Source organism: Grammomys surdaster, unplaced genomic scaffold (genome assembly GCF_004785775.1).
Source record: "Grammomys surdaster isolate TR1022 unplaced genomic scaffold, NIH_TR_1.0 126298, whole genome shotgun sequence".
NCBI classification, from domain to species: domain Eukaryota; kingdom Metazoa; phylum Chordata; class Mammalia; order Rodentia; family Muridae; genus Grammomys; species Grammomys surdaster.
This window is the reverse complement of record NW_021621098.1, coordinates 6,449,022-6,476,519: the sequence shown is the minus strand read 5'-3', so window position 1 is coordinate 6,476,519 and position 27,498 is coordinate 6,449,022. Positions and strand designations below refer to the sequence as shown.

The following is a 27,498-nucleotide window of genomic DNA, read 5'->3' as shown; positions in this document are numbered from 1 at the left end:
AGTTTAAAGTAACCATTTATTAAATATTATATACTGACCAAGAGATGGACTTCAGTCAGAACCACTCACCAAAATTTCCCAGCTGGAATGGCCTGGAGCCCCATGTTACAGGGGCTTATAAAGACAGACTTATAGGTCACCATACTTTCCTATGGAGCATTGTTATTTCCCACGAACTACAATTCCCAGAATTCTAGGAAGTTTCCTGGTTCCTGGGGCTTATAGGTTAATTTTGACCAAAATCAAACCAAGCCAACTGCTTAGTCTCTGGTTGGAGATGTACCTCAGTTGTCAAGCATCACCAGTTTCAGAGCAACGACTTCCGGTTCCTAACTCTGCCTTTGATCAGAGCTATTGACTAGCTAGGCCAAGTGCTCTCAGCTTTACTTCCTGCCAGATGAACATTGCCTTATAGCTTGGAAATTTTCTTCAGCTATGAGAATCCTAACTAATGAAGTTCCCACCTCCAAGAACTAAACCACCAGCAGCAAGTCCCAGGTAACGAAATAATTGAGTCGATCTTAACCAAGCCTTAAAGTAAACAGCTAGGACTTTTTGGTCTTGCCTGGAGGGGTTCTGACCTATGAGAGGAGTTACAAAGAAGTAGATCCGTGCTGTTCTTTAATGTTGTTTTAGCTCATGCAAACGATGCTCTCAACACCCACTAACACTTAGCTTCAAAGTTAAAAACAACCACAAGGCACTTTGGACCACTCCAGAGTCTGTGCCCCCCATTTGTGGTTTGATGTGATTTGTGCGCAGTGTAGACTAGACAGTGCAGCAGGCAGCAAGAGCTTTGTAATTAGAAGCACTTTCCAAGGAAATTACAGTGACAAGTAAAGGCTTGGGGGTTTCCGTGGGAGCTTGGGGCTATTCATTACAGGTACTTGGGAGGTGCAGCTGTGGATGCTAACTGTTCAATCACTATGCCCCGGGTGCCGGCACAGGACAAACCTGAGCCACTCCAGCTACTGTCTATGCCAACGCATTACCACGTGGTTAAACTTTTCATTGTTTAAAAAAGAAAAGAGAAATGCTTCAGTTTTTCCTTTTTTCTTCTACCATATCAGAGCTGATACTAGCCGTTGTTACCCTGCAGGGCCAACATTTCCTGGGAGCTAATGGCTGGCCTAGGTACCCTTGGCTTTCCCTCCAGTTAGTCCTTAATTGCTGCACTAAGAAGTACTTCCCAAACAAATTATTGTTTAATCCAAACAAAAGAAAATGAACTGTGATTGCTGTCAACAGCAATGGTCAGCTCTACCTAGGAGTCTGGGGACGTGGAGATGGAGTGGGGTTTAAGTGTAGAAACAAATGTTTCAGGTTGGGGATTTCTGCACTTAAGCACCCTGGTAAACAGCTGAGCCAGAACACTGTCTGTGAAAAAGAAATAGGGAAACATACAAAACAGAAAGTTTGTAAATGGTCCTCACCTTTTTCAATAAGGTATGTGCCTATTGCCTGTTAAGAGAAGGTTTCTTTACTCTTATTTCATGTGCCTAAGTGCATGCATGTGCACCACATGCACATACAGCCGCCACGTGGCTGTTGGGAACTGAACCCATGTCCTCTGCAGGGCCCTTAAGCACTGAGCCATCACTCCAGCACTGGTCTGTGTGAATCTTAATCACTTTAAAAAGTGGTTCTCTAATGTTCCATCCAGTCGCATGGTTGTGCAACCAACCCCCATTGCTGCTCACCCACTGGACTCAAACTTTTTCCACTTCATCTAAGGTCCCATCCCCCTTCCCACAACCCTGGCAACCACTGTTCCCTTTGTCACTGTGTCTTTGGCAGTTCTGGGTGGCCAAAATAGTGAAAGCTCTCTTCACGGTGAGGTGATCAGATTTCATTCACATATCTCGGCACACACTAGGAAGATGTCCCTTTTGGGGCTTGAATTATATTCCACTGTGTAGATAAGCCAGGATGGCCGTGAGGGCTCCCTCACCCAGCTGCTGCGAATAACACTGCTGTGTTTAACTTGTCCCCTAAGCTTCACTGAGCCCTTGGGAGACGGTCAGTGCCTTGCTACCTCTTACACCTATTTCTGAGGATCAACAGGACACCGGGTAGCCTGTAGCTGCAGACTCCACTCAGGATGACAACTCCAAATTCCACATCAGCTTACCAGAGGAGCAATTTCAGAGCTCAATCCAGGATTCTGAAGAAAATGGGTTCTTCATATCCAAATTGCTCAGCCTAGGGCTGGCAGTGTAGCTCAATGGTAGGGAACCTGCTCAGTTTGCTTGAGGTTCTGGGATCAACCTCCAGCACCCAAACAAAGCTATCAGCTGCTTCTAGGCCTGGAGATGTGGATAAGTGGTCAATCACTTGCTTATTCTACTTGATTCTCTGTACTTGATCCCCAGAACCCAACTCAAACTCATTCCTGCCTGGACTTGATGCTGGACCACATACCGGAACCACATCTGTTGGTTCACGTGTTGGTCTGCACAGCTCATGTCCTGGGTCCTACATTCTTGATGCTGGATCACATACCGGAACCACATCTGTCGGGTCACGAGTTGGTCTGCACAGCTCATGTCCTGGGTCCTACATTCTTCTTGCAGCCACGTAGCACTCAGCGAGGATGAGGCCAGGGTGTCCTAGACCCAGGGCACTCATCATCAGCTCTGTGAGTGTGTGAGGGATGTCGGCATTCACTTGTCATAAATAGGGGGTACTATATTGATATTTAGCTTGTTAGGACAATGACTTTCAATAAGTGAGAGTATGGGGCGTGGGCATGGGTTCTGTTGGGCTGAGTTGTGGGTCCCACTCGTCTGCCACTCCAAGTGAATGAGACTCTTGGTTGAGGCGACTTGCTTGACTGGGTCATGGCTGGCTCCACTAGCTCCGCAGTTGAAAGGGACAGAGGGGGAGAAGACGAGCTCTGGCAATGCCCCGAGGGGAAATGAGACTCTCATGGCTGGCTCAGCTAGCTCCACTTGGGTTGGTGGCCTCTCCAAGGCTGGAACATAGAGAAGTCCTTAGTGGGAGATTAGACTGAAGCTCGGTAGTTGAAGACCTTCTCCACAATCCCCCACAGCAGGCCCCAAAGACAAGAGGTTGTCCATGGTTTTAAAGGGTTTATTGTCATGGCAGAAAGTGGATGAAGCTGTACCCCCTGTTCTAAGGGCAAGCCTGAGGTTAAATACCTTTTACAAGTAGTAGGAGAGTCTGGGAAGGAATGCTTAATTGGCTACACCCTCTGGCCTTTAGGTAACTCATGAATATGGAGATCTCTTGAGGCTCTGCGGCCTGTAGTCACACTCTCTACCTGCACTACATGACTGAAGGCCACAAACCTTTCTTTGGCGGGGGTTGTGGATGGCTGAAGGAAAGTGAAAGGAACCAGGGCCCAGGAGCAATGCTGAATATCTACCATCCCTTTAGGGTCTCTAGGGTTCGAGGCCTGCACTCGACCAAATACTCAGCTGCCTCTCACAGCCCACCGCCCCACAAATCCTCCTTTTTCTTTTTTTTTAAAAAAGAGAGGTGTCACTGGAGTGACTGTGTCATTTGTCATGAAAATTTTGGTGAGGTGGAAGTATCAAAAGAAAACACTACACAGGCTGTAGGGGATAGCACAATTAAGTCACAGGACAAGGAGAGTTGATGGTGGGAGTTGGGAAGGCCAAGGATCATTGAACCAATTAATTGTTTTACAGGTTGTACAGTTTGAGGGTAATAACATTTGATTAATCTAGATAGACATTATGTTTTCTTTACTAACATATAACTTTCCCCAAGTTCAGTAGCCATTTGACTTTGGCAAGAGAGTTCATCTGTAGCTGGAAGGTCTAGGTCTGTCCTTTGTAGGACTCAGTGTGTGGCTCTGGATCTCAGAGTGTGTGTTGGGAGTCTATAGTCAGATGAGGTGTTGGGAAGAAGGCAGCTTGTTGTCCCAAGCAGGTTCCAGGAGATGGCGTTGTCTCCACTGGATTTGTGGGAGCAGTACTGTCCTCTTCCTTTGTGAGCATAGCCTGTAGGGTAATCACAACAGGGGAGCAGAACCCTAGCAGGGGAGTGTCTGCAAAGGTTGGGTAGCAAGCATTAAGCTACTTGGGAGCACATCACAGTCTGCCATCATGATCCTAGAAAAGCAAGGATGTTTGAGGAAGTTAAGTCCTGGAAGGTACCTTTGAGTCTGCTTTGGATGGCTGAGAGAGAAAAACATCATGTTAATTATGTACCTGGGATAGGCAGCAACAGTTTATCTGTAAATGGAAACTAGTTGTTAATTAAGGGCTGAAAAATGGTGATCAGCATAGTTGATTTGACCTGTGGAAATAGATTAGATGACTTTTGAACCTTAAAGAAATCTCAAACAAGTTGAAAAAAATTTTGGACATATATCAGGAATGCTAGAGGGAAAAAAAATAAAAGCAAGAAAATTTTGGGTTGAAAAGCACTAACATTGTTTCAAGTATTCCTGTTAGGGAGAACAAGCATTTTAAAACTTGGATTAAGGGTCTTAGGTGTGCTTCTCTATTGTCCTTGGTGGGTTTAGATGCAGTGGGGGAGGGGCCTGCTCTGCCACATGGTGGCTGGGTGTTCTAGCAGAGAGGTCTTCCTGTATTACCTGTTTGTTTTTCTTAGCTGGTAAAATGTAAATGTAGAGAAGGAGGAGAAAGGCCAACCTTGAAGAAAAGCTCAAAGGAAGAAGCATAGAGGCTTGATAGGACAGTCAGAACTAAAGAACACGGTGGGGGGGGGGGGGGGAGGGAGCAAGCAGAGTCCCAGAACCGCTTTTCAGACAAACCAGCTGAACTAAGTGGCTGCAGCTAGCCACAAATGATGGAGGAGGAGGGGGAGAAGCCTATGCTAGCAGGCAGCACATGAAAGACTGACCCCTAGGGGAGACATGCTGGAGACTATAGCTTGGAGCCAGTGCTCCTGAGAGAGAGGGAACAGTCTGTCCAGGCCTGACCTGGGGTTCTCAGCCATGAGAAGGAAACTGTCTCAAAAGGAGAGGGGAATGTCTCACCCAAGGAGATGGAGGAGGGGCAGAGAGTGGAGGCTAGTTGCTGCCATCTTGTCATTGTGTTGGAGACTGTCACTAAGAGTCAAAGGGAAGATGCTGACCAGGAACACATGGGGGGTGGGGGGGACAGAGAGAGGCCTAGTCTTTTGAACTAGGTCAGGAGTTACTCATAGTCCTTGAGTTCCGTGGAGTGAGTCTTCAGGCATCCAGTGGCGGGGGGGGGGGTACATTGGAGCTGGTTTTGTCCACATTCTCCACCAGTTGTGGGGCTGTAGCTCACACGTGGGCATGAGTCCTGTTGGGATGAGTTATGGGTCTCGTGTGTCTGCCGCCCCAGGTGGCTAGAACTGTAGTTTGGGGGACAGAAGCACGGGAATTCAACTGAGTTCACTCCACGAGGCACTGGGCAGATGCCAGGCTATGGGAAGCCACAGAGCTCCACTCTGGGCATGGGAAGATCCCAGCCTGAGGTCCTGTGGGGGCCAGAGCTCTTGGGTTGTGGACCCCTGGGCAAGAAAGCAGGCAGAGATTGATTGGTCTCAGATTCTTGGGCTCCTAGGTGCCACTGGGAGGCCACGGAAGAGTTGAGACTGGGGGTGTACAGGCTAAAGTGGCCCACAACTGAAAGGGGGGAGGGGGAGAAGCTCCGGTGGTACCCCACAGGGTGGGTGAGACTCTTGGTTGAGGCGCTCACTTGGCTGGGTCATGGCTGGCTCAGCTAGCTCCGCTTGGATTGGCAGCCTCTCCGTGGCTGGAACATAGAGAAGTCCTTGGTGGGAGATTAGACTGCAGCTTGTTAGTTGAAGGCCTTCTCCATGGTCCCCCACAGCAGGCTTCAAAGACAAGAGGTTGTCCATGGTTTTAAAAGGTTTATTGTCATGGCAGAAAGTGGATGAAGCTGTACTCCCTGTTCTCAGGGTGGGCCTGAAGTTAAATACCTTTTGCAAGTAGGAGGAGGGTCTGGGAAGGAATGCTTAATTTGCTACACCCTCTGGCCTTTAGGTAACTCATGAATATGGAGATCTCTTGAGGCTCTGTGGCCTGTAGTCATACCCTCTACCTGTGCTACTTGACTGAAGGCCACAAACCTTTCTTTGGGAGGAGTTGTGGATGGCTGAAGGTAAGTGAAAGGAATCAGGGCCTAGGAGCAAGGCCGAATACCTACTGTCCCTTTAGGGTCTCCAGGGTTTGAGGCCTGCGCTTGACCAGGTACCCAGCTTCCTCTCACAGCCCATAGCCCCACATGAGAGAGTCACACAAAGAATTCTGTTCTGCCCTAAATCCTGTTCCTATGTCCCATTAAGATGAACCTGGTCAGCTCTAGGAGCTCAGCATTGCTGGCCTTCCTTGACTTCCCTTCTCCCCTTCCTGTCTCAAAAGTAAATTACCCCTTCCATGTGAAATGGCTACCTCATCCACTGTGTGCTCTAGGAGAGGGATGCCTTGTGTAGGCTGATCCCAGGTCAGATATTCCTGATGTAGGAGACCTCTCCCAAACCTCCTATCAGGATTTGTCACTCTTCTAAGGGGACCCTGGTAATGCTTGGTACATTCACACAATCTAAATTGTTTTCTCTTTTTGAGTACAATGGGTTTGCAGGAAATGGCTCTGTTTACCTTTCTCACTGAAAGCTCTGTCCTGAGCTCACTGTCCCAGCCCTACAGGATTACCTGTAGCTCTGGGACCAGGCACATTCCTCCCTAATTCTCCCCAACCCTTTCAACTTAAACATTCTTCTCAGTGAATCTTTCAAGAGTGTGGGAGCAGAATCTGAGATTCCTGAACTCCCAGCTCCCTGCTGTTCACCTCCTGTGTACTCTGCTTGGTGACTGTATTAGTGAGGGTTCTCTAGAGAGAGGAACAGAACTGACACTAGAGTGACTCACATATGTTTATACACATATACACATACATACATACATACATACATGTATATATTTATATATACACATATGCATGCACACATATATACATATGTATGTATATATACACATATGTACACACATATTTACACATATACACATACATATATGTACGTATACACACATATGCACACACACACATGTATCTCTTTGCCTGGAATAAGCTTTCCTCCAACACTGTCCACCTCCTTTCCTTTGAGTCAAGACTCTCCCAGCTGGACAGCCCATGCTGGTTCTCACCAGCCTTGTTAGTCACAGTCTCATCACATGTGCAATGGAAGCTTAGAGCAGCCACTCTTTATAAGTCATGAAAGTTAGAGTTTGTCCTGGGCCACACTTTTGGCCCCATGGACCAGAGAGGCCTTAGGAGCATGGAGGGAGCTGGAGGCACAGGGCAGCCTCCTCGTGCTGTGTTCATGTCTGCCGTGTCCAATACACTAGGTGTGAGCACATGGCCTTCTGTGCTCTTCCAGCCCTCATGCAACCTTGGGATGTTTTTAAACCTCACCATGAAGACATGGAGAGGCGATGGAACAGGAGGAAAAGGACAGATGACAGAATCCCTGCTGCTCAGGAGGCAAAGCAAATGAATCACAAGTTCAAGGCCAGCTTTGGTTATAAGCAAGAACTTGCATCAAAATAAAGTGGTGTGTGTGTGTGTGTGTGTTTGTGTGTGTGTGTGTACGTGTACACTCATGTGCGTTTAGGCTACAGGAAGGTTTCTTTGGTGCCTATTTGTTTTGTTTGCTCATTTAAGACAGTCTCACTGCTTGGCCCAGAAGTCTTTCTACCAGTCTAGCCTCTGCCTCTGGGTGTTGGCTTAAAGGAATGAACCACCATACCCCACACCCCACACCCCGCACTGTTTTTTCTGAGACAGGGCTTCCTATTGGCCCAGAGCCAGGGCTCTGTCTTCTTCACTTGCCAAGCTCACATATTATAAATGTGGGTCACCATGCCTGGTTTTTATGTTTTAATACAGGTTCTGGGAAATGAGCTCAGGTCTTCATGCCAAGCATTTGACCAACTAAACTGCCTCCTCAAAACACATGCTTCTAAAAGAGCTGGAACAGATGGTGACTGACTAGAGGCCTACTACATGCAAGGTCCTGGGTTTGGTCTCCAGCACTGCAAAAAGGATGTGTGTAAGCTTCAGGATGCTTTGACCTCTGTTTCACAAAGCAAATGGAAAACACCAGTCCCCTGTTACCCAAAGGGTAACATCCTAAACCCTGCAGTGAGCTGAGATAGATAATATTAAACCCTACACAGATCACAGTGGGGTTTTCTAATGCTCACATCTCCTTGAAAATATTAGCTTATAAATTCAGCACAGTGGAGATAAAAACTAATAATAAAGTTGAACAGTTGTAGCAATATTTGATAATAAAAGTTATTTGAACATAATTGCTCTATTTTGAAAGAGTCAAGACAAACTTTAATAGTTTGGATCATTGTTGATCAGAAGTGACACAGGAGTGGAAAAAGCAGCCTCAGATAAGGAGTAACATTCTGTGAGCTCTTGCTGGGGTCACAGTCTCAAGGAGCCAGTGTCCTTCCTCAGCGGCCCATGGAGTGAGGACACCGGTGCCAGGCTGGAGGATCAGGCCAGCACAAACTCAAAGCCTATTTCTCATTCAGGGGATGAAGATGGATAAAATTGTGGTTTGCTGAGTTTATTGGCCCCTTCTGTGAAGGTAGAAAATTGACTCATGCCAACTAGCCTGGGGTTCACCTTAAAGTCTGCCCTCCTTCCCCTGGTACTCTTAGTTCTTAGGGGAATTACCACTGCTCCCAGCTTGCAGGCCTTGAAGCCAGTGTTTCCTCATAGTGTGTCTGACCTTTGACCCACCTTTTCCACTCTCATAGCCAAGTTCAAGTTTATTGCTTTGGGCCCGAGCTGCTACGGTAGTTGTCATGTTACTGCCCTTGTGCCTTGTATGGTCTGAAATGTCCTGTCTCACATCGAAACCAGAGTCCAAGTGCAGATATGGCTTTCCCTGTGGGGCCTCTCTGCTCCTAGGAGTCATGGCCCATAGTCCCTCACACAAACCTTTCCTGTTGCCAGCCGTGTGGCCTGAGGTACATTATCACCCTTGCTTTGTAGAGCCTTTACTTCATCTCATAGAGGGGAAAGAACAGGACTGTGGATGGTGGAAAGAAGCCGTGCATATGGAAATGACCATTCGCTGGCTGGGGTGGTTAGCACATGAGAGTGAACCTGCCCTTCCTCCCTCTGCTTGCTTTCCTAGCTGTCTCACAGGGCTATTGATTCTTCAGAGCCTGCACCCTTGTGCTCAGTGGTATGTGTCTACAGAGCGAGCATCAAATGCAGAGTGCACACATTCCCTTCCTGTCCCTCAGGCTTCTCTTTCGTCCCTTCTGCAGGGTGCCAAACTAATGTTCTTCCAATTTGATCGTCAGCAAACACATCACTTCTTATTTAAAATATCATGTGACTATGCACTTACTTCTATGTACATAAGCAAAAAGGTCCGAGAGAAAGTTCCATATTCCTACTAGTTTGTGGTGTGATCTTCTGCTTCTCTGTTCTTCAGACATACCTTATTGTTTAAACAATCTCATTCATTTTAAACAAAATTGAGGTATTGTAATTGGCCTAGTTATGACCTGGTCTTGTTTATTTAGCATTATTTCAAAATCATTTTCATAATAGGCACAAAGATTAGTGCAGACTTTTTAATGGAAGCATCATATCTCATTGTTTAAGTAAACTGCCATTCCATTGTCTTATTATTTCCTTTTCCCAGGTATATTTATTTAAACAGTGCTATTGGTGGATATTTGTGTATATAAATCATGGACTCTTTTTTTTTTTCTACACACCTGGGGACTATGGCAGTGATTGTATCTCTCAGTACACACTATATCTGAGCTTTCTTTGTTGATGCCCTGAACTTTCAGAGCAGGGTTCAGAAAGAGATTTTATCATTTCCACTCCACTGATGACAAACCGATAGCACAAATAAGCAAAGCAATGTACTCAACACACTCGAAACACGGGATAGGCCATCTTGTCTATCTTTGTTGTTAGTAGTGTATACCACAGACCGGGTGGGTCACAGAGACATCTGTTTTGACTTCTGACTCCAAGGTCAGGAGCCACATCTGGTGATGACCTTCTTGCTGGCAGTTTTGAAGCAGCACAGGGACACATGCCATGAAAGACAAGGAACTGACATGCTTCTTCCCGTGCTCTTCTCACAAGCTGCCAGGATTTACTTTTGGACTCAACCTGATGACACTATTTAAACCTAATCACCTTTCGAGGAGTCCATCTTTTTTTGTCTGTTTTTAACAGATTCTTGGAAACCAGAATTACAGTCAGTTGTAAGCCTCTGTGTGGGTGCTGGGAATTGAAGCTAGGTCCTCTGGAAGAGTAGCCAATGCTGTTAACCACTGAGACAACTTTCTCTCCCCAAGGCTCCATCTTTAAACACTACAGCCAGCATAAACTCTACCCTCTCATTGCCTCACGATGAACATTAAACTCCAGCATGAATTTCAGAGAGAGATTCAAGCCATATTTACACCATAGCCAGGGTGGCCATGGCAAGGTTACCCTCGTTCTCCCCACAGGTTCTCAGTCTTGACCATTTTCTTCTCTCTCTTTTTTTCCTTTATGTTTTGAACCAGGTTCTTACCATGTAGCTGGGCTAACCTCGAACTAATAGTTCTCTTGCCTAAGCCTACAAGTACTGAGAGCCCAGGGGTGCACCACCTGTTCAACATTCATTCAAACATTTTAGGGTCCCTAGTACAATTGCTGAATGAGTCCCAGAGAAGAATCTCTAATCTACACTTCCCCAGTAATATGAGTTCCCACCATTGTGCCTCCTTCCCTCATGAGAAAATTGTTAGCTGTCCGTTTCTACCTTTGTCAGCTACCTGTCCAGGGAAGCTGTGCATCCAACAGCAAAGGGCTCCCACACACCATCACTATGGCATCTAGCTCGGCACAGTAATGGACTTGCAGGAGACAAACTGGTGACATTTTCTACAGAATTTGGCCACCTCAGTCCCCCTTGGACATCTAAATGGCCCAAGGAAAGGCAGAGACAAAAGGAACTGGTTGTGTGGAGGATACAGAAGCCTAGAGGCAACCTTGACTCTTGCTTTGTTCTGTGTGTGTGTGTGTGTGTGTGTGTGTGTGTGTGTGTGTATGTGTATCCGTCTGTCCGTCCAAAATCCTATGGATATACATAAGCCATTCAGAAGTCTTGTGCTTACAATCTGCAATTCCAGGAAAGTGGTGTCTTTATTGTCTATAAGCTCTTCATGTGTCCCAGTATAACTTCCAAAAAAGAAAGAAAGAAAGAAAGAAAGAAAGAAAGAAAGAAAGAAAGAAAGAAAGAAAGAGAGGAAGGAAGGAAGGAAGGAAGGAAAAAGAAAGAAAGAAAGAAAAGAAAAGAAAAAAGAAAAGAAAAGAAAAGAAAAGAAAACTGGTTTTCCTGTGCTGTTTTAAGTGCAAAGGTAGTAGAGAAAAGTAAACTGGTGAGTTTTCTTATGCCTGTCAATATCATTTAAATTCTGCAGCTGGATTACATAGGGAGTCTAGAAATGAACAATACCCTCTTGGGACCACCTCATCAAACCATCTGAGACATATTTCCTAACAGTTTTTCTGCCAGGTTTCTTCTGTGGCAGTCAATGCCTGAGGCAGTGTGGTATACTAAGAGATACACATTTGGTCTCTGTTCCTGGAACAGAGATCCATTCCTTGATTGATGGATGCCTAGACGCATATTTTGTTCTAATACTGATCTTGGAGCCTAGATCTTGACTCATAGTGCCTACATCCTATAAAATGGCCTGGGCACTATGAGGACACTTTGTAGCAGTGAGGCGACCCTGGCTCCTGGACAGCTTCAACATGGGAGCTAGTTACCAGAAAGATAAAGCTATGATTAGAAGCTTGGAATGTTCAGGCTCACCCCTTTCCTCTGGACAGAAGAAAGAGTGGATAATCTATCTTGCCTGTTTGATAAAGCTGCCACAGAAGCCCTGGAAGAGTTTGAAATCTCCCAGGTTGGTGAATGTATCTATGCTATAGTGGAATGGCCTCACTTCCATGAAGGCCTTTTCTTGTCACCTGTGTGCCTCCTCACCTGCCTGTTCATCTGGATCCTCTATAACATCCTATTTAATAAGACACGAGTATTTCCCTGAGTTCTGTGAGCATCATGGAACATTATAGCTTTCTGGAGAAGGCCATGGTCCTGGACAAAGGGACCCTGGAAGGGAAGCTAATCACTGATTGAAGTAAGGGGCCGTCTTGTGAGACTGTTGTCTCAGGTAGAGAATATCAATACTGAATTGAGTTGAATTATAGCACACTGAGGTGGTGTCCACAAGGTTAGAGAACAGGTTAGTTTAGAGAAGCTGGTCTAATGTATTTGGTGTCAGAAGAGTTGATACAGGCAGAGGAAATGGAGACTTTCCCCATTCTGATCATGAAACAGTGGATCTGTGCTGCTGCTAAACAGCATGCCTCTCTGGACTGTTAAGATAGCATCTGCTCAGAAGCACCTACTAAGTGCTTCTAGGCACTTAAGAAGTACCTACTAAGTACAGGCACTTTCCTGGTATTTTACATATGGCTGTTATCCAGTCTGCACAGTAAGTACACAAGGCAGGCTCCAGCTGATGCTCCAGAAACTGAAGCCCAAAGGCCTCTGAGTTACTGCCTGGCAGGACCTGCAGCCTGAAGCCCATGTCTTCCTGTTGTGAGGAACGCATGCTTGCAGAATGGACCACCTCCTTCCTGACACCTGTCCCTCTTCCTTCCATAACTGATTGAGCTACACCTTGTAAAGAATCCGGGGGAAACTAAAGATTAAATGCTTCCATACCATTGTTCTTTAACAAAACTGAGAAGAGTGGTTACCAAAACTGTTCCCAGGTGGGTGAGGTACTGACACCCATCTTTAGCATAAAGTATGGCTCTTGACAAATCCATACATAGCATGGTTACGAGGATGTTCATTCCTTCAAGCAGATAGACCCATTGCTCATTTTTCTCAGCTTTGCATACAAGTCATAAAAACCAGAAGGCCCTTTATGATCCTTGACAGGGGGTGAAGTACAATACTGTCTTCCTGTCTCCAGGTGTCAAGTGACTAAATACTACCTTGGTCCTGTTTGAGCCTGTGGTTGACCAGTGTTGGAGATCGCTGGTGCCAGTCACAGGAGAAATGATGAGTTCTTAGGCAGGAAGTAGAACTTGGAGGTCAAAATCATGGAGGAAGTAAAGAGGTACTCAAGGTGCCCTAGACCCTTGCTTCTTAACTGTGGGTTGAAACCCCAAATGAGTCATGTAAGTAAATATGAAGAAAGCAAACAATTCATCAGTAGTAAAAGATTTCTGAATGACCAATGACCAAAAACTTTTCAAAACTCCAACATATAACTGATCCCAGGTCTCTCTGGCAGAGTTTGTGTTCAGCTATATTGCTGTGTGACTTCACTGAGGCCAGGCTTCTGAACACACAACACGCACACCTTTCATTACTGGCCACTGCCTGAGACTGCTCAGATTGTGTATTACTCTGGCTTTGCTTTTCTTGCCTTTTTTCTTTTTCTTTTGGTTTCTTCAAGACAGGATTTCTTGCCAGGATATACTCATTGGATCAGGCTGGCCTCCAGCTTACAGGCAGGCTTCCTGGCTCTGCCTCTGCACCGGGACTGCTGGGGAAACTGTGTGCCTCCATTACAGTTTTTTACTGTACATCCAAAGTTTTCTGCTCTTCTAGAAATATGTTTTAATTATTAAAACCGAAGGCTTTAAATGTTGTCCCCATGATTTCTCAGCAAATCAAATCAGTATATCTTTGCATTGTACTATTAGAAAATTTGGTTTTAAAAATCATTTGAGTTGCTGACATAAGTTTCATAGATAATCCTCCTAGTTACTTTGCCATTGTGTTCATAAAACATCTGACAAAATCACCTAAGGAAAGGACTTGAGGGTTGTAGGGGGAGTTTCTGATGCTAAGGTCCTGTTCCCCAATTGGTCCTTGATCTGTCAGTAAACAAAGCCTGGGGCCCATTGTTGGGCAGAAGGTATAGGCAGGACTTCAGTGTCCCAGGAGGAAGGGAGAGAGACACAAGGGAGGAGAACGAATTTTTGCCTTGCTTTGGAGAGAGGAGAACCAGGCAACCATGTGAGATCTCAAAACAGAGTGGCCACATAGGCTGCTCCTACAGGTGACTGGTCAGGGGACTTTAGCAACTGAAATTTAGGGCAGGTGGAAGAAACAGAGATAAGAAATTGGAAAGGGCATTCTCTTCCAAGTGGGAGATAATAATGTCCAGCATTGACAAGGAACAAACTGTGTCTTTTGTCCAAGGATTTAAGGAAAGCTGGGTAGGGGCTGGTAGCACAGTTACCTCCTGATTAAAGGCAGGAAGAGCTTAAAATTTCACACAACAAAGGGCATACAGAGTATCACAGTAATAGCCTGGTAACTGGGTACCAGGGCCTGTTCCCATGCATCTGTAGGCAGGAAGCAATGGACACAGTTCAGCTCACTTTGAATCTATTCAAGAATCCAGCCCATGTATGGTGCTACCCACATTCTGGGTGGGTCTTTCTTCCTCAGTTAAACCACTTCAGAAACACTCTCACAAACCTGTGCAGAGGGTGTCCCTAGGTGATTTTCAATCTAGAAATCTAGTCAAGTTGGTAAGTGACTATTACAACCATTAAATGAATTTTGGGTTGGAATTAAGACGTAATTTTCAATAGTTTCTGAATGGCCTTAAAGATACTTCTGTCATTAAAACAATCCTTTTAAGAATTTACTTACTTTATCTTATGTGCCTACATGTATATGTACCTTGTGCACACCTGGTGCCCATAGAGGTCAGAAGAAGGCATCGGAGTTCCTGGAACTGGAATTAAGGATGGTTATAAGCCATCAACTGGTTGTTAGGAACCAAACCAGTGTCCTTGCAAGAGCAGCAAGTGCTCTTTACTGCTGAGCTGTCTTCTCAGCCCCTACTTCTGTTGTTATGTGCTGTCTATTTATGTGAAGTGGTGTCTTCAACTGTAGAGGAATTTTAATCCAGCAACATTGCTGCTCTGGCAACGGAGTACCTGCAAAGACATTCTAGGTCTATGTGATCTGGCTGGAATGCAGACAAGCTCTGGATTACAGTATGGTCTGACTAGAATACAGTCATGACCTTAGTACATACATTTAATCCCTAACAATGGAGGTAAGGTTAGTCTGCAGAAGGAAGCAGCCATATTTGAAAGTGATGTCTAATTGAGGGGCAGACAAAGTGACAAACTGGAGAAAGATTTGACAGAATGAGTCAGAGATAGGATATGCCCAACTGTCACAAGATTAGTCAGGAAAGAAAGGTGACTTGAGAAGCAACACACACACACACACAGAGAGAGGGGGGGGGAAGCGAGAGAGAGAGAGAGAGAGAGAGAGAGAGAGAGAGAGAGAGAGAGGAAAGAGAGAGAGGGGAAAGAGGGGGGGCAGTTTTCCTAGGACAGTCTGGCAGAGACAGATTGCAAGTGAAGACAGAATGAGCCAGAGAATAAGAAGGACCCAGAAAATTAAAACAGATTGCCAGAGCTAATTTGAGGCTAGGCAGAACAATTCAGTGAGAAGCTGAGTGAAGCTGGTTTGAATCAGTCAGCTTGGAGAGGCAGTTAGGCCAGAATAGCTGAGTTGAACCAGCCACCCATAGGTCAGAAAGAACTAGAAAGGGTGAGCTTATTCAGCAGTAAGCCTCTGGGATAACAATTATATCAGGCAAATAAGATACTTTACATTCAGCACTGATGAAGCAGCTCTGGAAATAAGGAAGACACATCATATGCTGCACTATCAAATAACAGGTTCAACTTGAAATACATAGCTAGTGCACACATTTGAGTTCATCTGTAAAAAGTGACAAATTGATGAGTACCCAAATTGTCACATTTTATGACTTATTATCAGCAAATGTTTTGTGTGCATATTTTCTAAACCTATATACTGCAGGCAACCACACAAACATTTCTTGGGCAAAAGGAGGCGTGAGTGAAAACATATAAGAAACCTTGTCCTGCCAGGCAGTGGTGACACACACCTCTAATACCAGTATTCTGGAAGCAGAGGCAGGAGGATCTCTGTAAGTTCATGCTATCCAGGTCTATAGAGTGACTCTAGGACAGCCAGGGCCAAGCAGAGAAACCCTGTCTCAAAAGAAGAAGAAAAAGAGGAGAAGGGGGAAGAGGGGGAGAGGGAAGGGGAGGAGGAAGCAGTAGCCCTGTCCTGAAGAGTGGCCATGGGAGCAGAGGTTGAGTGACTGTTGCTCTAGGGAGTATTCTGGGGGATGGCCTGGAGCTTTTCACTTCTTGTGCTTCCCTGCCCCCCTTTTCTCTGCAACACTAATTGCATTGTAATACAAATGCTACTATACATTCCTGGCTTGAAGCTCCAAAACAGATTCACTTCTCACCATTCCTGGAAGTCACAGAGTCCACTGGAGAACCTGGTGTGGATGCCATTTAGGAAATATGAGGATGAGAGTTGTAAGCCACATTTTATAAGCTGCTTTATGGGGCTATGTATTACTCACTAAGCTTATTTTTCCATTTAATACCCCTCACCTTCTGATTTTATTCAAATGTTTTATCACATACCAGAAGTCCTAAGGAAAATCAAAGAAATAAACAAAGATATTCCTGTCAAATTGCTGAAGGGCCCCTCTCTGTCTCATTCTCTCCCCAGAAGAAGTAACACGTATTCAAGCAAGGTCAGATTCCAGATGCATTGGAGCCTAGGACCACCTCCCAGGTCATTCCCCCTCTTTGTCTTAGATGTTCTCATTTTCACTGCATACAGGAGAGCAGGATTCGGGCACCAGGCCTCTGTCTCAGACTCACTGCTCAGGTGTATGTCCCAGAAGCAGGAGGCAGCCTCCACTTTGGCAGAACACACAATAAAATAATCTGATCCTAACTGGAGCTGATGACCAGGGTTTTTACAGTCCTTCCTGCATGAGGGAAACCACAAACAACTAAGACCCAAAGTGTACTGGACCATCTTCTGTTTGGTTCCTGTATTTTGCATTTTTTCTAAAAATACCTATCTGTGAGTGCTAGACAGACAGCTGCAGGTTATGTAACTTATATCACCAGCAATGCTCACAACCCTGCAAAGTAAATACCACCAATCCCATGTTGATACACCAGAACACTAAGACATGGAGCTGAGCACTTATCCAAGCTAGACCTGCTTGTAAGGATTTGAGCTGGCATTGCAGCCAGTTTTTCTGAGTCTAAAGCTTATTTCTCCTGTATCAACTTCTGAGTGACATCACTATCACTTCTAAGCTAACTTCCAGACTTGTTGGTTCATATTTTTTAGTATAGCATAGAGTTTATTCAGGGCATTGGGGAGGGGGGTTAAGAGGGTAGTAGAGGCAGAGAGAGGCGTAGAGAGAGAGAGTAGGGAAGTAGAGGTTGGCCATAAGCACATGGAGAGGGGGAAGGGACTGGGGAAGGGAGTGGGGAGGGGGAGGGGACAGAATGGGAGCAAGGAGGCAAGAGAACAAGAATATAAGAGAGCAAGAGCTTATGGTATTATTTTTAAGGACCAGAAATTTTATGTAGGTTCTCTTTTGTAAAAGCCCAGGTAAGTACTGAATTTGTTGATTTAAACAGTGCATGAATTTTGGGTCCCTGGAAGCAATGGAAGGTTCCAGACTTTGAATCTGAAAAGGGGCAATATGAAGGTTGTAGGGTAAAAGGTCAGAGCTCACTTTTGAGTTTGAAACCTCACCAATTCCTGAGCTTGAAATCCCATCAACTCCTGAACTTACCCAAAGCTCAAGACTTGAAATCCCACCAATCCCCACCCTGGAAATCTCCATCCTGGAGATCTCCTCACTCAAGGAACCTTATATAAGTCTGTCTCTTGCCCAGTTCCTGGCTGCCACCCTCTTGTGTCTTTCCCAATAAATCTCTCTTGTGAGGTTTGTTGTGCAGTGTAACATTGTGCTATTCCTTGGCTCCCTCCCACCAGGATACCTTTTCCCTCAGAGCCATAACTTCTCTTGGGGAAACCTCCTCAGAGTGGTAATACTTCCAAAGGTGAAAATGGGTTGAGTTGCATTTCATTTTCTAGCCCCATATGGCTACAAAACACAAAGAATTTAAATACAAAATTGTGTTGTTAGCTATTTACTTCTCTTACAAATACTTGAGCTAATCAACTTATAGAAAAAAAGGGTTGGGAGACAGCTCAGCAGGTAGAGGCTCCAGCTACCAAGTCTGATAATTTGAATTTAATACCACATGGTGGAAAACAACTCCCTAGGGTTGTCCTCTGACTTCTATACATGTCCTATCACACACACACACACACACACACACACACACACACACACACATACATGCACACACACACCAAGATATTAAAAATATATTTAAAGAGAATAGTTTCTTTTAGCTCATCATTTTGAAGCTTTCTGCCAAAATCTTTTGGAGTCATGGTGAAGCAGTACATTGTGGTAGGGAATGAGGTGTCCAAAGCCACTCACCTCAAGGCTGGGATGCTAAAAAGAACAGCAAGTGGCCCCAGCATCCCAGTCTTGGGGGCATGTCCTCTCTCGTCAGTGCCCACCTCTGAATCATACCTACAAGAGGAACAGGCCTTTATCACATGGACCTTGGAGACTCAGAGGACAGCAACCTCCTAGGTCAGCTCAAATTCTGGTCTTGTTTAATGTCTTCCACACAGGTCTCACTTAAATTAAGAGCTCCTTTGGGCTATGTTAATGAGACCTGGCATTTTTTTAAAGTGAAATTAAGGGATTATCAGATGTCTCTTGGACAGGTTCCTCCGGAAACCAGAGCAACCCATAGAGGAAATGAGTTCCGAGGAGTTAAGTGACCTGCCTTAGGAACCCAGAGCTCTTACTCCACAGTTTGTAGTTTTGCATTCTAGTTGACTCTCAAGAGATGAGTAGGGGAATGAAAAGTGGAGACTCATCTGCCTATAAAATAGCCTTACCAGCAGGGGGCGCAGGAGCTTGCACGGGCCACTGCGCCACTGGGATCTGTATGGGGAGCCGGCCACTGAGAGCTATTTATTTATTCAAATTTTCTGTGACTAATCTTAAAAATATTAATGACAATGCCCTTTCACAACTACCACAGGATGGTCAAGTATGCAGTGGCTGACACACAGTTGGGGAGAATAAATCATCTCTCAGAACCTTCACTATGGGATCATAGAGACATGGAGGTTAGACATTGAGTCTTCTTTGATGCTTTAATAAATACTTGAAATCAATCTGCCTGCTTGAAACTTAAGTAAGCAAATTTATATGTATATATAGTGGTCAAATACATGGATTTGCTGAAAAGACACTAATACCTAGCAAGAATGTGAGGAAGCAGATTAGATCCTCTCTGGGTGGAAGGTCTTAAAACAGGGCAGGCCATCTATCCAGAAGCTATTTAAACTTTAAAAAGTTAATATTGTATGACAGTCTGGGATATGTTATGACAGGCCTGTAATCCTAGCTGTCTGGGAAGTGAGGCTGGAGGTTCATAAGTTCAAGGCCTGCCTATACTACAAAGTGAGTTCAGGGCCACTTGACACTACAGAGACACGATCTCAAAGTTTAAGAACAAGAAAAGAGAGCTGGGGATACAGCTCAAGGGTGGAGTGTTTGCCTAGGATACATACAATCCTGAGTCCTCAATACTGTACCCAAAAGGTCAATTATATATATTATATGATGTATTTTATATATAATAATAATACATATCTATATTCTAATATATTTCATATATATTTTATGGTACAAAGACTGATTGTCACTGTTGTTTTCTTAATATTTCAAGATAGAAACGAAAATATTACTATAGATGATAAGATTGTTAGTGATTTCCCCCCCATGTCTGTTTAAAACATCATTTATTGGAGGGGTATCATAAAATAGTATATATAGTTTTTTCTTTTACAGGAGCAGAATTGGAGTCTCAACATTTTCAAAAAAAAGCTAGGGCAGTGATCAGGTAAATTAAGTCAACTGTAATAAAGTGACTTGAAGTTTCAAGGTAAAGTATTAAAAACCTAATGAAATTCAGAGTTGGTCACTAGGCTTTAACATAAGTGAGTGAGTTGGCAGCAGACAGGCCTCTGCTTTTTCATAAGGCCTAAATATGGCCCAGAATTAAATATGAACAATTGTTCATACAAACAGCCAGAGACCTGTTTGTCCCTGTCCATGTAATCCAAACCCCGCCTCTCTCCGACAGGTTGGCTGCAGTGCACTCGTGCTCTTCACTACATAATTTACTCCTCTGAACTTGAAAAGGAGTGGAATTTCAATGTAGAGTTACCCATTAGCTCCAAGGCTAAATTTAAACCTCTAATTAAATTAATCCGTTCATCTTAAACACTTTGCTTCTTCCTTATAGAAGTGTAGCAAGGCTTCTTAGGTGTCACAGAGCCTAATTCAAGGTGACAATTGTTCCACACAGTATTTCGTAAGTCACGCACGCCTAGAGAACTCAGCAGCGGTCTTTGGAAAGTGGCTGGGTAGCCTCCCAGTTGCCCATCCTAAAACCACTTGTTGGGGTTGGGGCTGGTTCTTGCTAGATCCAGAGTCCCTGGAACATATAACCAGGGGCCAAACAGATGTTGACAAAACAAATGAGAATACCAGTCTCCATTTATAGAGGAATAAAAGACTTGCAGACATTTGAATGTAAAATTATTCTAACGTGCTTAGATCTTCACAGAAAATGCAATACATTTTTAGGGACCAAATGAAAATCCTGGTTGTTCTTTGCTAAGAGGTCTAGGGGTGTGTATATTAATCAGCTGGGCCACATAGAAGGTGCTTACACACCCAGGCAACTAGGTGGGTGCCTTTACATTTATCTTGGCAGCCGCCCCCTGGGTCTGCGAAACAGTGGGGTCACATCCCAGTGATTAGACACTTTCGGTGGGGATGTCCACATAAGAAGGTGTATCCTTCCACGTAACTGTTAACAAGAACCAGTGTGCCCGGGCCCATGGATAACGCCAGATTTGGTTATTGGGTCGGGTGCAAAGGCTCCAGGTGATCGCCCAATAACTCTTCCAGGAGTACAAGCCAGGGCTGCGGCTCACCGTGCTCTACAGACGCCCGTGGTTCCCCGCCCGAGCGTATAGGGGTGACGTCCTCGCTTCCAGCACCTGGCTTCCGCGCGCCCCAGGAATAGCTGGGACCGTGGGGACTGGCCTGGTGAGCCCCCGCCCGGCCACGCGCCCGGCTCTGCTTCCCTCCTCCCCTTTCACCTCCTCCTGCGCGGTCGCCTCCCGCGGCTGCGGCCTCCGCCTGCGGCTTTGTTTTCCTCCCAGGTCTCATTCCCCACACGTGATACTGTTATTGCAAAGAGCTCTCCGGAGCGCGAGCGCGGGGCGCGCGCACTTATAAATACGGACCGCCCGGCCAGGAGCCCGTGATCGCGCGGAACCGAGGGCCGGCCAGGCGCCCGTGGGTTCCGGACTCGAAAGAGCGAGCCAGGCGCGTGTAGGTCCCAGAGGCGCCCGAGCGCCCAGGGCCGAGCATGGCCCGCCCGCGGGAGGGCAGGGCCGCCTCGCACGTCGCCCGCGCCCCGCGCCCTGCCCAGCCCGGGTCGCTGGGGCTCGCGGCCGCCGCTTAGCACTCGGCACCCGCCACTCGCTTCTCGGGCACCGCGGAACTGACGCCGCAGACGGACACAATGGCGGCGGCGACTGCCACCGCGGGCACGGCCGCCTGCAGCAGCAGCAGCAGCAGTCGCGGCGGCGGCGGCACGGACGCTGCTGCCACCCCCAGCGGGGTGCAGCCGCCGCCGCCTCCCGCCACTGCGCCGCCCGAACCTCTCCGTAAGCCGCGCATGGACCCGCGGCGGCGCCAGGCTGCCCTGTCCTTCCTCACCAACATTTCTCTGGACGGCCGGCCGACGCTGCAGGACCACGAGTGGGGCGGCGGCGAGGAGGGCGGCGCGACCAAGCCGGGACCAAGGGCTCGGTTCAGCCTGCTGGCTGCGGGCTGCAACGCATTCTCGGCACCGGGCACCGCGGCCGCGGCGTGGACCGCAGGCTCCGGTTCAAGCCCTTGCCCGCTGCCGCCGTCCCTGGTCCCCCGGGTGTTGGGAGAGCCATCTCAGCCGCCCCGTTCAGCTTCAGCCGTCACCGGTGCTCAGCTGCAGTTGCCTGACGGGTCGGGGAGCGCCGGACAGGAGGAACTGGAGGAGGACGATGCTTTCACAAACGTGCAGGTGCCACTGGCCGGCTTCTTGGGCTCCGGGACCCCCGGGAGTGCGAGCGGCAGTCGGGGCCGCCTCAACTCGTTCACTCAGGGAATCCTGCCTATCGCCTTCTCCAGGCAGAACTCGCAGAACTACTGCGCCTTGGAGCAGTCAGGCCAGGGCGGCAGCACCAGCGCCTTGGAGCAGCTGCAGAGGTCCCGGTGAGTATCAGGGACACCACGCACGCCTAGCTTTGCTGTGTCTGGAGGACAGGAACGCCACTAGGGTCGCTCCCACCTTCCTGCTCCTGGCTAGATCCCAGGCTCCTGGGCAGAATCTCAAACCACTAGGGCATCTGAAAGGGGAAGAGGCCCAGGGAGTGTGTGGTCACACGTGTGCACGAACTCAGCACTAGCAAAGCAGAGCACCATGCTCCTGCTTTGGCCCTGGAATTGGGAGTTAGAAGACGCGGTTAAAAAGCGGTGCGAGGATATCACCAGCTTCCTGGAAACCCGTCCAGACCCAGAGGCGCGTCCTCAGCTCCCGGCGAGCGTCCGCCGTGTGCAGTGGGTGGGGCCGGGGCAGGCGGCGCTCAGGAGCCCCAACTAGTAACAGACACGTGGGAACCCCTCTGGAAAGTTTGTGGAGCCCAGGAAATCATGTTTTCCTAAGAAATGGAAAGTTCTTTTGGCATTTCCTTGGTTCAGGCCTAGGGTGAGGAGACAGAGAGGAAATGTGGCCTGAGACTTTTCCATTCCGAGAAAACTGGCGTGAGACCCTGTACGCTTGTGCGCGTTATCTGCGCGTTTGGACATCTTAGCAAAAACTCGAGATCTGCTTACTGGAGAAATAGCTGGAGCTAAGTGCTGTATGCTAGGGCAGTGGCCTTGGTTCCGTGTGGGATAGGTGAGACTATCTACAGGTTGGGAAGAAGCCCAAAGGAGTAGCCCAAAGGCTCTGCAGGCCTGTGGCAGGAGTCCTTCCTCAGTAGTTAATAAAGCCTCCTGATAAATTATAGCACTGACTACCTTAGTTAGCTAGCATTAACTTGGAGAACCAAAGCTTCTGTTTCCTCTAAAGGGATAGGGCTGGCCAGTGTTCTGTGGGCATTAGGTGAGTAGGGACACCGTCCTGTTGCCATCGCTTTCCTGTGATGCTCCAGTGAGGGTTCCTGCTCCCTGTGGCCTGTTGGAACACCTAACTTCCTTGGCTAATGAAATAAGAGAAGGACCAGCGGAAGTTTGCTAGCTTCCCAGCGCATGAAATCAGACCTGTGCTGCCACAGAGTGTTATAGTTCAAGTGTGCATGGGCCTTGGGCAGGGGTGTGGAGTCTGGGGAAGCAGCCTTCTGATTGAACCGATGAGTTAGTGATACTAGGTACAAGTGACAATCCTACTCTGGTGTTTCTTATCACAGCGTGCATCTCTAGTGGTGGATGGGTAGCCCTAGGCCCAGCAGAACTGCCTTACCACACGCCCTGGAGGCCAGCATAAAGTTATGACAGGTGCTGTAATAAACTGTGCTGTGCTAAGCTAGTGTGTCTCCTTAGACCCTCCACTCTTCCTCCAGGAAACTCATTAGGAGGTGTGGAACATCCAATATTTCTGTGTTAAAAGACATCCAGAGCTTACTTGCTAATCCTAGCTCTGGGGATCCTTAGAATGGTTTATTGATCCTTTCTGTCCAAACACATCTTGGGATGTGCTAGTCTCAAAGATGTAACCTTGCCCGACAGTCATCTAAGACAAACTATTTCTGAACAGCCTGTATTTGGAAGCCTGATAAGTATGCTTTTTGGCAGATTGTTTGTTTGTTTTTTCATTTTTTTGTTTTTTTTTCCCAGACAAGATCTCTGTGTAGCCCTGGCTGTCCTGGAATTCTCTCTGTAGACCAGGCTGGCCTCAAACTCAGAGATCCTCCTGTCTCTGCCTCCCAAGTGCTGGGATTATTAAAGGTGTGCACCATCACCTTTTGGCAGTTCTTAATAGAGGGGGCAGAGGGAAGGTTAAAATGTTTGAGAGTGGTCAGTGTGGCCAGGGACACCTTCGCCTGAGGTGTGTTACTTTATGATCCTGGAACAGTACTTTCACCTGTTTACAGTCACTGAAAGCCCAGGTGTGGCCTGCCCTGCTCCCTCATCTTCCTGGTGTGGGGGCCTTCTGAAGCCCAGTGGCCCTTGGGGCTCTCTTCATAAGCTGCTTTACAAAAAATAAAAACAAAAAACAAACCCCTAAACAAACAACAAACGTGCGTGGGATGTGAGCTGCCAATCAAATTGGACTTTCTGTGGATTCTTTCCCAGCTCTATAGGAAATTAAATTCTCTGCAGCCTTCTGCTTCTGATTGTGGGCTCTGGACCCTCCTGGAGCACTGGAAAGCACAGTCCTTCTGTTTTGACTCTGACCTGTGTGCCTTCATGTCGGTTTCCCAGGTGATTGACAAGTGCTCTCATAGTGAACCTCAAAGCTACCCTTTTTCTACTGAGTTTAAGGTTTCCTATATTGCGTTTTTAAAAATCACAACTTCAAGACTTGGACCCTTGAAACTCTTTCTGGTTACTTCCCTCTGGACACCTAAGATACTGGCAGTGGAACCCAGGTCCTTATGCATGCCAGAGAAGCCCTCCACCACTCAGCTATCACCCCAGACTCTTAGACCAATCCATTAGAATGAATTGCTTTGCTGTCCAGTGTTTGGGCTATAGCAGGTAGGAATATTCCCATGATCAGGCCTTATGGTTCGTGCTCAGTAACCATGAATTCAAGCAGCACTTGAACTCTGCACATGGAAACTAGATGTCAAAGGCATTGGCCCTCACTGCTGCCCCGGGTATGGATTCTTTCACAGACAAGGAGACTCCAGGGCTCAGAATGATTGAGTCTGCCTCAGACTGGACTTGACTGTGGTTGCAGCCTGGAACTGGATAGCAGCTTGTCTCTTTTCCTTCTGCCTTCTCACTGCCTTGTCGGGGTCACAGGAGGCCAGTTACTCCATGTGAATCTGTAGCTCTTTTCTGACAGTCTCTGACATTTTTCTTCCCTTCTTGATTCTCCAACTTGGCTATTGCTTCCTAGGGTCCATTCTTAGAATTTCTAGGGCTCCCAGGATCTTGCCAGCCTTTGTGAAGGGGCTTCCGGCAGGTTTGGGGAAGCCGCCAGCTGCCATTAAACTTTACACCCTGCCTTGTTTCCCCTCCGCTGGGGCAGTGAGCTCCAGTGGGCAAGGTGTTAGTAGGCAAAAGGGAACAGATTTTTTTTTTTTTTTTTTTTTTTTGGTTTTTCGAGACAGGGTTTCTCTGTGTAGCCCTGGCTGTCCTGGAACTCACTCTGTAGACCAGGATAACCTCGAACTCTCAAACTCAGAAATCAGCCTGCCTTTTCCTCCCAAGTGCTGGGATTAAAGGCGTGCGCCACCACCGCCCGGCAGGAACAGATTTTGAAAATGTAGTTTACGGCTTCTTTTACTTAAAAACAACAACAACAAAACCCATCATCTCCGGCCATAGCCCGCAAAGCCCTTGTTCTGCTTCCAGGGATTCTGACTGGCAGCCAGCCACGCAGAGTAGAGCTCAGGTGTGAGCACCCATCAGAAGGGCTGTAGTGATGCTGCGAGGACTGGTTAAAAATAGCACAAGCCTTTGCCTTTTAAAACACCAGAGTTAGTGTAGTGTGCTAGTCAGAGTAGGGCCTGTGGTGAATGGAAGAGGCCATCTAACAAGGACTCATGTCCCAGGCTGGGATGCTGCTGGCTCCATTAAAGCTGTGTGACCCTGGGCAGGTGAATCAACCCTTCTGGGTCACTTTCCTTTGGGCCCTTGCAAATGCCTTGGCTGTATTTAACTTTCTGAATGCTAACATGTATTGACTAAATGTGCTCTAGGGGTCAGGGCTGTCAGATGTTATTGTAGTCAGCACCCCCTTGGGATTGATTCTTCAAAAGCAGGGGATCCAGTCAGGCAGCCTTTGTCTGCAGTCCTGGACCCAAAGGCAGGAAGATCAAAGCTACCCTGGACTACATAGTGCCCCAAACAAAAGTTAGCAGTCCCTTCTAAGCAACTTGGGGATAAAAGAGGAAGTTGCTGTGGAGAAAGGCACTGTCCAGGTCTGAGGACTTCCGGGAGTGAGGCTGGTTAAGTCACTTGCTCAGGATCACCCAGCCCTTCAGGGCAGAGCCTAGGCTCTTGGCAGATTGCTTCTCTTGACCACTTAGGGGCTTCTGCTTCCTGTTTGCTGCTCCCACCTTAGTGTAGAAACCTGGCTCATGCTACTATAAACTGTAATCACTGAGGTTTTATTGGAAAGAAAAAACCCAGGAGTTGAGAGCCAGAGCCTGTGAGGGGAGAAGGTCATTCTTCCCTAACCTTGTCACCGGCTTGCTTTGTGACTGATTTCCCCAGCAGTCAGCAAACCCAGGTTTCCTCTGAGCCATGTTTCCAGCAACATGAGTTTTCCAGGATCCATGGAGCCAGGCTCCAGGCAAGGTGCTTTTCAAAGACTCGGTGACCACTTAGCTTTCCAATGGGCTAAGGGACATTAGTAAATAGCGTTAGCTGATGGCAGAGGCATCTCAGGCCCAGGTAGTGTTCTCATGTTAATAAAATCTGCAGCATGTGTCAACTATGCAGGTTGAACAAATGGGAAACCTGGTGTGAGCTCTCTGGGAGAGATGCAGAAGCCACTTTGTGCTCTGTCTTGTCTAACCATCAGCTACTCCAGAAGCTGTTGATGCCTGTCTCCTCAGGGGGAGTTAGGTGAGGAGGAGTGGCTGATGACAGTGGGCCTTACAGGCACAATAAAAAGAAGCAATATGAGCTGATGACTGATCCAGGATCAGCTTTGAGAATTCTGGGCTCTCAGCCTCAGTTTTCTCCCTGTATTACAGGCTTAGGATAAATGAGCCTGCCACTTCGGGCTAGTGTTCTACATACGCCCTATGGTCTGCTGTGAAGGGTCAGGGTGTGTCAGCCTTGAGGGCATAGGATGACTGAATTGTACAGTGAGATGCAAAGCGGTGGTGGGTTTATGGACCTGCTTGAGAAACAGGCCTGACTGAATGAGCGAGCAAGCAAGCCGATAACAGGGCCACCTTCAGTGCCGAGCAGACTTTTATTTATTTTTGAGTAAGGTCTCAAGTCATCCATGCCAGCTTTAAACTTGCTTTGCAGGCAAGGGTGGCCTTGGGTTTCTGCCTTTCCCAACTCCTGTCTCTTAAATTTTTGGATTATGGACAGATACAACCTTCAGCTGTGCCATCTGAGAAACTGGAGGGTCCCAGCAGACTTTAGACTTCCGAAGTCCAAGTAGGAAGCCTGGGCCTGCCTGA

The 27,498-nt window shown here is 47.0% G+C and overlaps 1 protein-coding gene across 3 annotated transcripts in view; it reads left to right on the top strand.

Annotated features, from left to right (window-relative positions):
• Window positions 1–410: 410 nt before the first annotated feature.
• Cables1 (Cdk5 and Abl enzyme substrate 1) overlaps window positions 411–27,498 on the top strand; it is a 126,968-nt gene continuing 99,880 nt past the window's right edge. For 2 of the 3 annotated variants that reach the window (XM_028759487.1, XM_028759486.1), the window contains exon 1: window positions 21,135–22,396. In XM_028759487.1, coding sequence (XP_028615320.1) covers window positions 21,666–22,396 — 731 coding nt within the window. In that variant the 5' untranslated portion in view covers window positions 21,135–21,665. Of the gene's footprint in view, window positions 499–21,134; window positions 22,397–27,498 lie in introns of those variants that run through there. The other variant, XM_028759488.1, reaches the window with a different exon arrangement.